Here is a 13,655-nt window from a genome sequence, read left to right on the forward strand (position 1 = left end):
TTTATTTATGGAAAGTAAATAAAGTGAAGACAATTATGAGCGAGATTCTCCTCATGAGTGAGATCTTCAAGCATTTCTTTAATAAACTGTCTTCCTAGCGATAGCTCACCTTACTAGCGAGATTCAACCCACATTTCTAGCAAGATTCCCTTCTAGAGCGAAATCCCCATCACAAAATTAGCGAGATTTCCTTTTAGAGGAGATCCTCATCACAAAATTAGCGAGATTTCTTTTACCCACTTATCTCCTTATCGAGGGTTGAAGTTTCGACTTATGTATGTCGAAACTTCAACCTTCGACAACCTAAAAATTAGCGAGATTTCCTTTTAGAGCGAGATCCTTATCACAAAATTAGCAAAGATTTCCTTTACCCACTTATCTCCTTATCGAGGGTTGAAGTTTCGACTTATGTATGTCGAAACTTCAACCTTCGACAACCTAAAAATTAGCGAGATTTCCTTCTAGAGCGAGATCCTCATCACAATATTAGCGAGATTTCCTTCACCCACTTATCTTCTTGTCGAGGGTTGAAGTTTCGACTTATGTATGCCTAATATACATATTGTTTCCGTTTCGACTTATGTATGCCTAATATACATATTGTTTCCAAGTTTTTATTTGTTTGTCGAGTTTTCAACGTTTGACCTCTACATTAAATCCTCAACCCTCAACTTCTAGCCTCGAACTCCCAAAACAATTTCTCTAAGTTTCAAAACAATAAAATTTCTCTAATAAGTTTTGAAAACAACCATATTAATATTAAAAGTCTATTTTGATCCTTCCTTCCCGCTTGGCTCAGTGACGGTTAACCGTCGGTTTCTGTTACCAATGGCCCTTAAACGCTGCGTTTTAAGTTTAAAAAACCCTCTGCAGAAACCCTGGTTCCGCTCCGTGTCCTCTGTGCAACAAAAGCGACGGCCCATATTGGCGGCAAAGACGTTGTTGCTTAAACAGACTCGGCAACTCTCCTCGTTCAGCTCTTCGATCTGAAGCTTAACAGGTTAACACCAATGTTCTACTTATGGTAGATTATTTGCGAAGTTGTATTTCATCCATCGGCTCATTATCGCTTGTGATTTTGATTGATTCAGCATATTCTGGCCTTTTCATCTTTGTCTGTGTTGTTCACACTGGATTATTCTTTACTAGTTCCCGCTTGAATGCTCAATCGATACTCATGTAGTTGTAATTGGAAATGGTAGCTCAAGATTTTATGAAAGTTATTTTGAGAGGAATTATGCTTTGAGGTCCCTTTTTATTTACCCTGTAGGAACTGGGTTGGATTTGGAGGTGCTGCGAAGTACTAAATTAATTGTAATGTACAGATATTTTGTATACTCTGAAAGTTACTGTTCTGAAGTTTTTTTCTTGCAGTTTTGAGGGAGAGAGTATGGCCTTGAATGGACAACAGCCTGTGGAGCAACAGCCAGCTACTCAGAAGATTCAGATATACTCTACCTCTAGTTCTGGAGTTTCTCCTTTCTGGAGAGGTCTCTCTCTCTCTCTCTCTCTCTCTCTCTCAAGAGCACATGCACTCTCACATATATCACATTTAACACTTTTTCATTCTCACAGAGAAGTATGAAAAGGATGCTAAGAAGTACTGGGATATCTTTTATAAAAAGCATCAAGATCGAGTAAGTTCCTACTTGGCTAAAATCTGTCTCAACTACTTCACTATTGGCCACCCATTTTGAACTCCAATGCCTCCAACTACTGTATAAATCCAGTAGTCGTATACTCTGTCATTGATTTGTGGTATTTGGAAGATTTATTTGGTTAGGCTTATTTTCTTTTCCGTTGTGTATAAAGCTGATGTTGTTCACTCACCTTCATATAAAATTGAAATTTACTCATAGTTTTCAATTTTGTTCTTTTACTATGTATAAGCATAGTTATAACATTGCAATGGTATTTACTTCCATTTTCATTTCATAGTTTTTCAAGGACCGACACTACCTGGACAAAGAATGGGGCCAATACTTTTTTGTGAGTTCAACACATTGCGAGGTTTAGTTGTAGCATTTTTTTTCTTGTTTTATGGAGGCCTCAAATGAACTCAATCGTTGCTATCTTGTGGATCTTCAGGCAGAAGAAAGAAAAGTTGTTTTGGAGGTAAGTGGTGAAATCTTGTCATTTCAGTTCAATGTTGCCCGGTTATCCATGTTTTAAAATGAAAAACACACTACCATTATCTTTCTTTGGGTGCTAGTTAGTATTTCGAATTATTCACAATAATATCTCACGTCCCTTAAGCTTGTTCATGATGGAATGGATTTCCTTTGATCACCTCCTGCTGATTTAGCAATGATGGGGGCGAGCAATAACTACACAACTTTTTTACTAACATTTATCTTCATTGAAAAGAGGAAATTTAGATGTCGTGATGGGTTAGGTTAGATAAGGTCAAATACTTTATTAGTATATCCTTTCGATGTTGTTTCAGCGACTGCTTTGTTCTTTCACTTTCTGGGTACTTAGACCACTTTTTTCTCTCCGGTTCAGGTTGGCTGTGGAGCAGGAAACACTGTTTTTCCCTTGATTGCTACATACCCAAATGTTTTCATTCATGCATGTGATTTCTCACCACGAGCAGTGAATTTAGTCAAGGTTTGATGGCATTTTTCTTACTTTATGATAGCAAATTTTTGCTAAGAAGTTTAGCATTTTCATCACTGTCCTGTTTCACAGCCTTCATATTCCAACTAGTATTTCATCAGCTTTTGGAATTTGATATTGATAATTGTGGCTAAAGTTGGCAAAATGTATTGGTTTGCTTATGCAGACACATAAAGACTTCAATGAGAGCCGTGTTGCTGCATTTGTTTGTGATCTTACTGCAGATGACGTGAGCAACCACATTTCTCCGTCATCAATCGATGTAGTAATGATGGTAATTTACTGAAAATTAATTACTATCTCTCTATTGAACGTATTGTTGATATTTAACTAGCTTAGTATGTTGAAATTTTTTTCTATCTTACCATTTTTTCAGTCATTTGATCTTCTAATTTAGTCTCATTTCTAATATTTTTTTTTCAAGTAGCTAACTGATTAAGCAGATTTTTGTTTTGTCTGCAGTCTCTCCAGAGAAGATGTCCCTGGTGTTGCAAAATGCGAAAAAAGTTTTGAAAGTAAGAACCCATTAGCACTGTTAAGATGTTAGAGATATAATTAGGAATATTATAAGAGTATATTATCAATTTTTTAGTTCGGAAAGTAGTTATGGAGATTGATTATAAATTGAGAATGTGGACAAGGACGAACTTAGGCATTTGGCTAGTGACTTAGGGTTTGGGAGATATTTCAAGAGGAAGGGTGCAGAAACCTCGAATTACTTGTATATCTTGTAGTTTCTTCTCGATATTGCGATATATCCATTTCGTATAATTTCTATGTTTGGATACCCACCAGAAGATTTATTCATTCATTCATTCATCATCATTATTTTATTTATTTATTTATTTACTTTTCTAAATGGTATCTTGTTAAGAACGGCTGATGAACCAATGAAATTTGATTATCTTTCTTTTTTTTCAGCCAACTGGATGTGTTCTGTTTCGTGACTATGCAACTGGTGACCTTGCTCAGGTTTCTAATCATGTTTCTTTGATCTCTTTTTTCTGTGTGCGCTATTCTGCTTTTATTCATCTCAGATTCTTATGTCAATTTTCCTATCTCATTATGGGACTATTTAGGACGTTGAGTTGAGATATGATGTCTGGAGTTCATATGTTTGTGGAGTTTATATGTCTGTATTTGGGGTGCAGAGTTGAGTTCATATGTCAAGGGTATATGGTGCAGTTTTTTAAACTCTTCATAGTCTACTTTTATGATTACTATTTTTGTTTAGAAACTTTTTTCTTCAATAATTCTACCCTTTTTAATTAAATATGAATTGCAATTTTTTAATTTTATTTTTTAAAGTTCGTCTTTTTTTTTTTTTTTTTTTTTAATGAACAACAATTAACTAATTTCATTTCTTTCAGGAATATGGTTAAATAAAATGAGAAACTCTTTTAATTCTTAATTTTTCTCCATGAATTTCATCTTCATCATCTTCTTATTCTTTTTTCTTCTTCTTTCTATTTTTGCTCAATCATGATTTTTTTTTAGTTTATTCTCTTCCATCATTTTAGCAAGCAATGTAATGTCACCACGTTTATTAAACAATTCAACTTTCAATTTCTTCAAATTTGGAGGATTGTCAAAGAACAAATCTCTATTTTTCACTAATTTTTGCTAAAAAAAATGTTCTAGAAAACAAATAGGGGGATTTTCAAAAATAGAAAAATAAGGGAAACTATTTACACAAAATAGCAAAATTTTAATCTTCTTTGATAGAGGTCGATAGAAGTCTATCAGTGTCTAATAGTGGTAGACGCTGATAGAAGTCTATTAGTGTCTATCATTCTTTTTTTGTTATTTCTGTAAATAGTTTGACATTTTTTCTATTTGTGAAAATTTCCCATATCCATTTTATGGTTTTTTTTTATTTCTTATTTCTTATTTTTGTTTGTTTTTTCTTAACTTTTTGTTCCACCATTCAATTGCATAAATACATTTCCAAATTCTTAAACACTCATTTGAAATGTGAATTCAATCAAATAAAATTATATTTTACAATTTCTACATATTGCATTTAAAGTAAACAAAATACTATTATTCATATAATCAACAACCTTACAACCTACTTTAATAGTCATGGAATGTATGAGTTGAACGTGCACAAAAAATAGGTTTTTCATTAATGGCCAACAATGAGCCAATTTGTAGTTGGAGGTGGTTGTCGGAGCCCTAGGTTGGTTGCACGAACGTATGAGTCGAAGGTGGTTATTGAAGTTGATTATTGAAGGTGATTTTTGCCGAAGTTTGTAGTTGAAGGTGATTGTCGGAGCTCCAAGTTAGTCGCACGAAGATGATATTGAAGTTGGTCGTCGGAGTTTGTCATCGGAGGTGGTTATCGAAGCTTAGAGTTAGTCATCGAGTTGGTCATGCAATAGCGGTTGTCGAAGTTGATCATTGAAGATGATTTTAGCCGGAGTTTGTAGTTAGAGTTGATCATCAGAGTTGTCATCGGAGGCAGTTGTTGGAGCTTGAAATTGATCGTTAGAGTTGGTTGCTAAAGCCTGAAAAGTGTCGTCGGACTTGGTCACACGAAGGTGGTTGTCGAACTTATTGCCAGAGTTTTCGTCGGAGGTGGTTGTTGGAGTTGGTCAGAAATTGTTATCGGAGCTCAAAATTGGTCGTCGGAGTTGGTTGCGCGAAGGCGGTCATTAGAATTGGTAAAATATCGTTAGAGGTGGTTGTTGGGGCCCAGAGTTGGTCGTCGGAGTTGGCCGTGTCAAAGTGGTTGAGTTGGTTCCCAAAATGTGGCAGTGATAGTCGCTGACGATAGCCGATGAATGAAGTCATTGAAAACATTGGAAGAAGGGAGAGTTGGAATGAGTTGGTAAAATATACCAACTCAACTCCACCAACATTTAAAGTTGGTGGGTCAAACAATGAGTTGGTATATTATACCAACTCAACTCAACTCATGTTGGTAAGCCAAACCCCTATGTATTATCTAAAGGGCCTCTTCATTTTACATCAAAATGCTCAAAGCAGAATTTTGAAATGATAGCGTAGCTACAAATTATATGTTCAACAATTTCCACGTTAGTAGTTAGAGGATAGAGCATCCCTTTTTCTGTTATCATGTCCTTACCTTTTCGTTGGTCTTTATATAAGATTTTTACATTTCTTCACCCTAAGGTTCTCAAGTATACATATGCACAATCTCTCGGGGTCTCATTTACAGGAACGACTTGATTGCAAAGATCAAAAGATCAGTGAGAACTTTTACGTTCGAGGAGATGGAACTGTAAGTAACAATCGTTTCATGCTTACAGTAGTATGCGTTTTTGTTTAGTCTCTTTTTAATCTAGATGCCTCTACGTTGGTCAGCGTGCTTTCTACTTCTCCAATGAGTTTCTTACAAGTACGTTTAAAGAAAATGGATTTGATGTTAAAGAACTTGATGTATGTTGCAAACAAGTCGAGAACAGATCGAGGGAATTGATCATGAATAGGTAAAATTTTTGTACAAATATTGCCACCTTTTTCTTGAATAAATTAATTCATTTACAGTTGGTTTCCTTTGCTCAGATTGGAAAAGGGCTTATCCATTACATGACCAAAATTATGACTAATTTGTAGTGTCCACAGTTTTGGATATCGTAGTTGTTAGTTTAATTGTTTTGTCAAATATCCACTTAAGTGAATTCGAATTGCCAGGTTCAAAGTGCTAGCCGATTATTGACCCACGCATTAGGTTTTGGATATCGTAGTTGTTAGTTTAATTGTTATCATGTCCTTACCTTTTCGTTGGCATGTTTTGCTCGGTAATTTTACTAATTTCTGGCAGCTTAAATTCTTTCACTCTCTGATTGTTTTTCCAGATTCAAATTAGTTTTAAGAGCTGTGTAGCACTTCAACATTATAAGCTTTAGTCAATTTGATTTTATGTTTGCGAGTCAATCCCATGGAGCAATTTGCCTTCTCTTCCCTTCAGTATTCGGGGGGCTGGTCTGGGAGGCTCAAATCCACAATATATTAAATCAGATCTTTGGCCCATTTGACCTACCTCTTAGAATTGCAATATTGAAATTCAAACTCATTATCGTGATTGTCTTGATCATTCTCAATGTCAATGATGTGGGTGCATGTGTGATGTCCTAACCTACGAAAAGATATTGCTGACTACGAAAAGAAATTGCTGAATGTGCAATTCGAACCCATTATTTTTTGTTCCTTGTGTTACAAATTTAGCCTTTAGGGCGAGGTATATTTTATTTTCTTATTGTACTGTTTCTATTTGTGATTTAAGGCGATGGGTCCAAGCTGTGTTCAGCCTTTCAGAGTTTGCAACTCCAGAAGCTAAACTTACGGCAGGCTTTCCTGGTCAAGTGAAAACCGAGCCTAAGCCCAAGGAGAACCGTTCAGAGCTGCCTGTCAATGATTTTGAACTTGACTTCTCTGAGGGTGTTGCAATTGATATGTTTGGAATTCCACCTTCTCAGGATAATGAGGTGTGTATTTATCCCAAGGATAAAATTTTAAGATGGCCCTCAAATCATATAGATTATTGATCTTTCCATTTATTTCTTTGGACCTGTCTGGCCAACCGTATTCTAAATTCTACTTGCGTCATATCATTTGATTTTCGTAGATTGTTGAGGTGGATGTTAGAGGATGGAATTTCAAAATTAAAGTTCTCTCGAGAGAGTTTCAACATACCTGCAAATCAACTGGTTTGATGCTGTGGGAATCCGCTCGGTTGATGGCTTCTGTCCTGGCAGCAAATCCAGCTATATGTGCTGGAAAGAGGGTGTTAGAGCTGGGGTGTGGCTGTGGGGGCATCTGCTCTATGGTTGCTGTTGGCTCTGCTAATCTCGTCGTTGCCACTGACGGAGATCCGAGTGCTCTTGACCTATTATATCAAAACGTAACTTCAAATCTTGAGCCGCATTTCCTCACTAAACTAATTACAGAGAGACTAGAGTGGGGAAATAGCATCCATATTGAAACTATCAGAGAATTAAGCTCAGGAGGTTTTGATGTCATCATAGGGACTGATGTCACGTATGTTCCTGAAGCTATTTTTCCACTGTTTTCTACTGCAAAAGAGCTGATTTCATCTAGCAAGGGTTCAGAACGTGCATTGATTCTTTGCCATGTCCTGCGTCGAGTTGACGAGCCAACAATTGTTTCAACTGCTCATCGATTCGGTTTTAGGCTGGCTGATTCTTGGACTGCAGGAGTCTCATCTAAGTCATCCCAAAGCATTGTAAGCTCTTGGTTCGCTGATAGAGATTGTGATATCCCCAGTACCGCTTTGAATATTATGTACTTCCTTCCAGATAACTGATCAACATACTTCTTATCGGCCTTCTCTTTGATACGTCAAAGGAGGGCATAGAATCAAATATGTGAATCAATATGCGAATCTGCAGTTTTTGATATTTAATTGTATTTGTACCGGAAGATCAGTGGATAGACTTGAGTTGATATTTAAGCTTTCATAATACGAGAGCGCATTTATTTGTACCAGGAAAACGGGAGAGTGGACGTGGAATTTATGAAACACCCCATTGCATTTATGTACTGATGATTTTTTTTTTTTTTTTTTTTCCTTTTAAGTACATGAATGTGATGATTCAGGATTGAATTTTCAACCTCAAGTGAATGAATGTATGTTTAATAATGTTGAGCTAATCTTATTTTAGCCTATGTAATGATGAATCTAGTACATATTTATCTTCATTTTACATTTTAGTGGAATCCGATTGTTTTTGGAAGTCATCGATGTTTTGAACATCTTTGTAATTTTTAATTAAAAAGTCTCTGTTTACGTAATGATCCCAAGGATTTTGTGTATACCTTGGGATTTGTTTCCTTCTCCTATGTGAGGTATTATCCCAACATTGTAGCTCATTCCCTAGTGAATAGGACGGTGGAAGATTCTTCTTCTTGGTTTAGGGTAATTCTCTAGTTTTGTTTTACCAGTAACAGTGGATAGAGCATAGTAATATAATAAATATAAACCAATGGCAAACAAAAACTTAGGGTTTCATTTAATAAACAAAAACTTTCTAACAAAATATTTACACAATATAACTCAACTCTACTGAAAAACAATTTTTTTTCATGGGTAGAAAACGTATACTTTTTTAGGTCTCGTTTGGTAACTATTTTGTTTTTGAAAATTAGCTCATAATTCAACCATTGTACTTAAGAAAGATGCAAATCATGATAAGAAATGTGGATGAAATTGACTTAATTTTTAAAAAACAAAAACAAGAAATAAAATAGTTATTAGAAACTTTATTTACTTCACTTAAATTTTTGTTAATCCTCTCCGAATGAGTTATTTTACTAAATTAGAAATTCAAATCCAAATGGATGCATAGGAAAAACAATGAATTATGACGACATCACTAAAGTTTGGTGTTTTTGAACTTGAACTAAGAATGAAAAAAAATTTCATTCAAAATTTTGAAGAAAACCACATTTGAGGAAAGTAATTAAGGAGGAAAAGAAATCCAACTTGTATAGAATGGAAGGGTATAAAGAAAAAGACTAACAATAATATTAGCGTATTTCAATTAACATAAAACGTGTACTTGCAACCGTGAGTTAAAAGTTCTCTGGTATATTATGATATCTCTAGTATTGCTTTGAACAGGAAGGCTTTTCTATGGCCACTTCTCTTTGTTTTTGTATTATCTAACATTGAGCTCGGCTCCATCTCTCGGATTGTACAGTTTTTTTTATATCAAGATATCTTTTGATATCCCAGGTATGATGAAAGTGTTAGGGTATTATGTCAACCTAGTCGAGACGTCCTGGTGTATCTACTGATCCATCCTACCTCATATATTTATTTCAAAAAGAATCAAGAGGTTGAAAGTTCAAATCTCTTCCTCCTATAATATATATATTACGAAAATAAAAAATCTCCAGCAGAGATTGGATCAAACATCAATTATTTGCATCAGTCCATACTTCTGTCAAGCAAGTTATCTCTAGAAGCTGATGTTTTTGTTTAATTTTTTTTTCCTGATATATCTTTCTAGCTTCCTCTATGAAACATATGAATCTCTTACAAAATAATGGCTTCATTCAATTCTCTTCATAACTCTCAACTTTTTGAAACAAAGTTCTTACTTTAATTTTGATTTATATTATTTTAAAACAACTGTATAGCAGAACATTAACATTTTTTTTTCAGAATCGTACATCCTTTAACTTGAGAAGAAGTTTCAAACATATTCTAATAATAACAATAAAATTAAACTCATACAATTACATTACATGTGAAGAGCATAACTAAGGAGCTGTAGGACTTCTCTTTTCTTAAGTATTATATAGTTAATAAAACAGTACTTGATCTAACAATTATTTTACCTCTTACACAAAAAAAACCCTAGTTTTTTTTTAGAGTGAGGCAAAGATTGCTTCAATATTACTAGATATACTAAATTTAACTCAAATGCTTTATTTATCGAAAAGCCATGAATCATCCAATAAGGACAGATTTTAAATGTGTTATTGATGTACGAAGATTCAAAGATGAAAAAATAAGTCAAGAAATGTGTTTATGACAGTTTTTTAGAGTAATGAAAACCTGTTTTATTGTAATAAATCACAATAAATTATGAGCCCAATCAGAAGAGAAAAAATTAGCTAATTATAAAAAATTCATGTCTTGTTGGATTACATAGGATATCTCATGAACTGTGTTTCAAAGACATTCTTACATATATGTACTGATTTGTGTGTTTGCTCAAAGCAAATTGAAACTGCAATAACAAGTATATATACTTATTCACTATCTAATCCATCAAATTTCAGACCATTTATTTTCTATAGAATATAACATCAGGTATTTTAAATATTCATTTTGTTAATTCTAATTAATAAATTAAAGTTGCAAACATACAATCATATTCATCTTTTAACTCCAATCCTCTTAGTATTGAGAAAGATTCAACTCGAAGAACTAAAATCTTATTTAATAACTATTTGATTTTTTTTTTCTAACCTTACAAACACTACTTTCGGATATCTTGTCGTCAACTTCCAAAACCTAAGTTTTCAAACCTATTTTTTTTTAAAAAAAAATATTTGATTAGAAATTGAAGTGTTTTGATTATCGAGTTATCGAAATAGGCCCAAAATTCTCAACTATGATTTGTAGATCAATCAAATCAATAAATTCATGTTGTTTCTTTCTCAGAATATATCATCTTCAAAACCCCAACAAGAATTAAATTAGCATATATATATTGAAGAAGGGGAAATTAAAGTAGTTTAATTACATCCAATAACATAGAAATAAGAAGCTAACCTAAAGAGAAAAAGGAAAAGATCAAATCAAAGAACAACAAAAATGCAGAAATTTTTTAATACCCATAAAAAAGAAAATCAGCTGCATGTTACATCAACTAGGTTAAATTTACATTAAGAAACCCCACATGTGATTGATTGATGAAATAATAATCCTTTGATTTTGATTCCCACAAAGGAAAAAGATTGGATCTTTGGACCTGCAATGAGAGAGCTTGTCCCATCTCAAAGAATTCCACAAGCCTAGCTAGGGCAAAATCTGTAAGATTGAGTAATTAAATTAGTAGATCTCATGAATAAAGAAAAAAAGAAACAATAAAAATTGTCTATTAACCTTACAGCTTCAAAGACATAAAGCTGTTAATTAGTACAAAAAAGATCAAAACTTTAGTAAACCCATTTGATAAAAAACAAGAAATTTAATAAAGAGAATAGGTAAAAATGAATTGAATTTTAAAAAAATAAAATTACCCAAATAAAAAAAAAAAGGAGAGAATTAAGAGAGATGGTGGTGGGTGACAGATAGAGAGTAAGCACATAAAGCTTCAAGCATGAACCCTAACATGCAAGAAAGTACCTTGTGTGCTCACTCTCTTCTGTCACCTTCCTTTCCTTACCCTAAATTTCATTCATTTTTTTAAAAAATATTGGTAAAATGACCTCAAATGACCTTCAACTGATCATCTTCTCAAAGGAAAAAGAAAAAAAAAAAAAAAAAACCCAATTTTTGTTTTTAAAAAAAGGGGGAAATGGCCCCAAAAGCCAAAAGCTGTTGCACTAAATTGGAACAAATAGAGGGGTGTGGGAGAGTTGTTGTGTGAAGAGGGAGAAGTACTGTGGGGTTTATATAGAATTCAAAAAGAAGAAGCAAAATAATAAAATAAAATAAAAAGATCAAATGGGAAGGTTGCACAATGTATGGAATAAATGTGTTCATCTTTTATTGGGTGTCTTCTAATATTTTATTGTCAATTCACAGAGAAAAAAGTATGGAGAAAAACAAAGATAATATATATATATATATATATATATAATATATATATATATATATATATAAATAATCTAATATATATATATTTTAAATTTTTTGTGATCTATAATAATGTGTGTGTGTATGCAAACAAGGATTCCTACTGTCCCATTTATTTGATTACTGTTACCAATGCATTCTTGTAAATATAAATTTGTATACAATCTCTCTTCTCCTTTTTTTTCCCCTACATTTTACAGTGCATCTAATCTCTCCCATGCTTCCTGATCCCAATATGTGTTGCTTTTCATTTGAGAGAGTGTGGTGATGATTCAATATTATTGGACAAAAAACTTTAATGGTTAAAATCATTATCAACATGTTTTTAATGATTTAAAATTGATTTTAATGATATAAAAATTATATTTAAAAGCATAAAGTTAGATATAAATTGATTTTTAGTGATTAAAGATGTGTTTCAAAGTGATTTTAAATATGATAGAAGTGATTTTAACCATTTCAAAATCGCTCTCAAACATACACTTTAGTCTACAATTTCAATTTTGTTACGATTTAGTATATGTACTTTAAATCTTTCTATACTTGGTATGTAGCAACTTAATTTCTATACATTTATATTTGTAATAATTTAGGAGCAATACTTAGGTGTATCTTGACTGCAACTAAGTACCATACTTCCAATTCCTACATATACGCACACAAAAAAAATTAATCAGTTTTTTTAGTGATAGATGTCAATTTTTAATTGGGTACAACAGGTGGTGCATGGACTGCACCCAAGTATTTTCTATAATTTAATCTTGGTACTTTAGTATTTAACCATTTAGTTCTCATGCTTTCAAATTTGTAACAATATAACACTTGTTATTACTTAGTGATTAAGACTTTATAGATTATATAAACATATTATAAAGGAGGCCTCAAAATTGATAATTGGGAGACACAAATTTTGCTCTACTTTGTAAATGGTTATGGCGTTTTTATGCAAAAGACTTTCCCCTTTGGAAAAGGCTCATCCTTGCCAAATATGCCAAAACAAATATGGAGAAATTCCAACTAACATTAAGTGGAAGATCAACAACGGGAAAAAAGTCTCTTTCTGTAGAGGCTATTGGGTTGATTCAAGTTCTTTGGCAAAAAATTTCTCGAGACTGTTTGCCCTTTCATAAATTACTAAGGGCACTATAAAAGAAGCCTAGAACAGTAGTGAAGCCAGAAATTGGGATATACAACCTAGAAGACTACTCTGTGATAGAGAAACTGAACAATGGAACAGAGTAAAAATCAATCTCACAAATCCACAAAGTAATGGTGGCCCGAATAAACCCATATGGAAACTTGACAAGAATGGGACGTTTAAAACTTCATCTATTAAGATTGCTTCATGCAACCAAGCAAACAAGGAAAACTCTCCACTTGAAGTCAGACTATATAAAAATTTATAGAAAGCAAAAATTCCAAAAAAAATGCAAGTTCTTCCTCTAGACTTTACTCATCAGAGTATTAACACTATGGATATCCTCCAAAAGAAGCTCCCAAATCATGTGTTCAGTCCGAATTGGTGCTCTCTATGCAACAATTAGGCTGAGAATATAAACCACCTTTTTGTTTAGTGCAACTGGGCTAAGAGATTCTGGGATTCTATGTCTAATTTGGTAGGATGGAACAATAGAAGCAATTCTATCATTGATTTTCTAAAAAATCTTTGCTCGATTAAGCCAAATACCAACAAAAAACTATCATTTTCAACATGGGGGATGTTATCTTATGG

General features: G+C 33.3%; 1 protein-coding gene across 1 annotated transcript; it reads left to right on the plus strand.

The window, feature by feature from the left end:
* Window positions 1-839: 839 nt before the first annotated feature.
* On the plus strand, window positions 840-8,219 carry LOC120086975. Its single transcript, XM_039043809.1, has 13 exons — window positions 840-1,000; window positions 1,375-1,490; window positions 1,576-1,637; window positions 1,939-1,989; window positions 2,089-2,115; window positions 2,506-2,610; window positions 2,786-2,893; window positions 3,063-3,134; window positions 3,541-3,591; window positions 5,804-5,866; window positions 5,950-6,074; window positions 6,872-7,073; window positions 7,214-8,219. The coding sequence occupies exons 2-13, from the start codon at window positions 1,391-1,393 to the stop codon at window positions 7,910-7,912; spliced, it is 1,665 nt and encodes a 554-aa protein (XP_038899737.1). The 5' UTR covers window positions 840-1,000; window positions 1,375-1,390; the 3' UTR covers window positions 7,913-8,219.
* Window positions 8,220-13,655: the final 5,436 nt, after the last annotated feature.

The sequence above is a fragment of the Benincasa hispida genome, chromosome 9, assembly GCF_009727055.1.
Source record: "Benincasa hispida cultivar B227 chromosome 9, ASM972705v1, whole genome shotgun sequence".
In the NCBI taxonomy this organism is placed as follows: Eukaryota; Viridiplantae; Streptophyta; class Magnoliopsida; order Cucurbitales; family Cucurbitaceae; genus Benincasa; species Benincasa hispida.

Coding starts and splice junctions, on each gene's coding strand:
- LOC120086975 (XM_039043809.1), top strand. CDS start 1,391: ATGGCCTTGAATGGACAACAGCCTGTGGAGCAACAGCCAGCTACTCAG. Junction 2,611..2,785: donor GAGCAGTGAATTTAGTCAAG/GTTTGATGGCAT, acceptor TTGCTTATGCAG/ACACATAAAGACTTCAATGA. Junction 6,075..6,871: donor AGGGAATTGATCATGAATAG/GTAAAATTTTTG, acceptor TTGTGATTTAAG/GCGATGGGTCCAAGCTGTGT.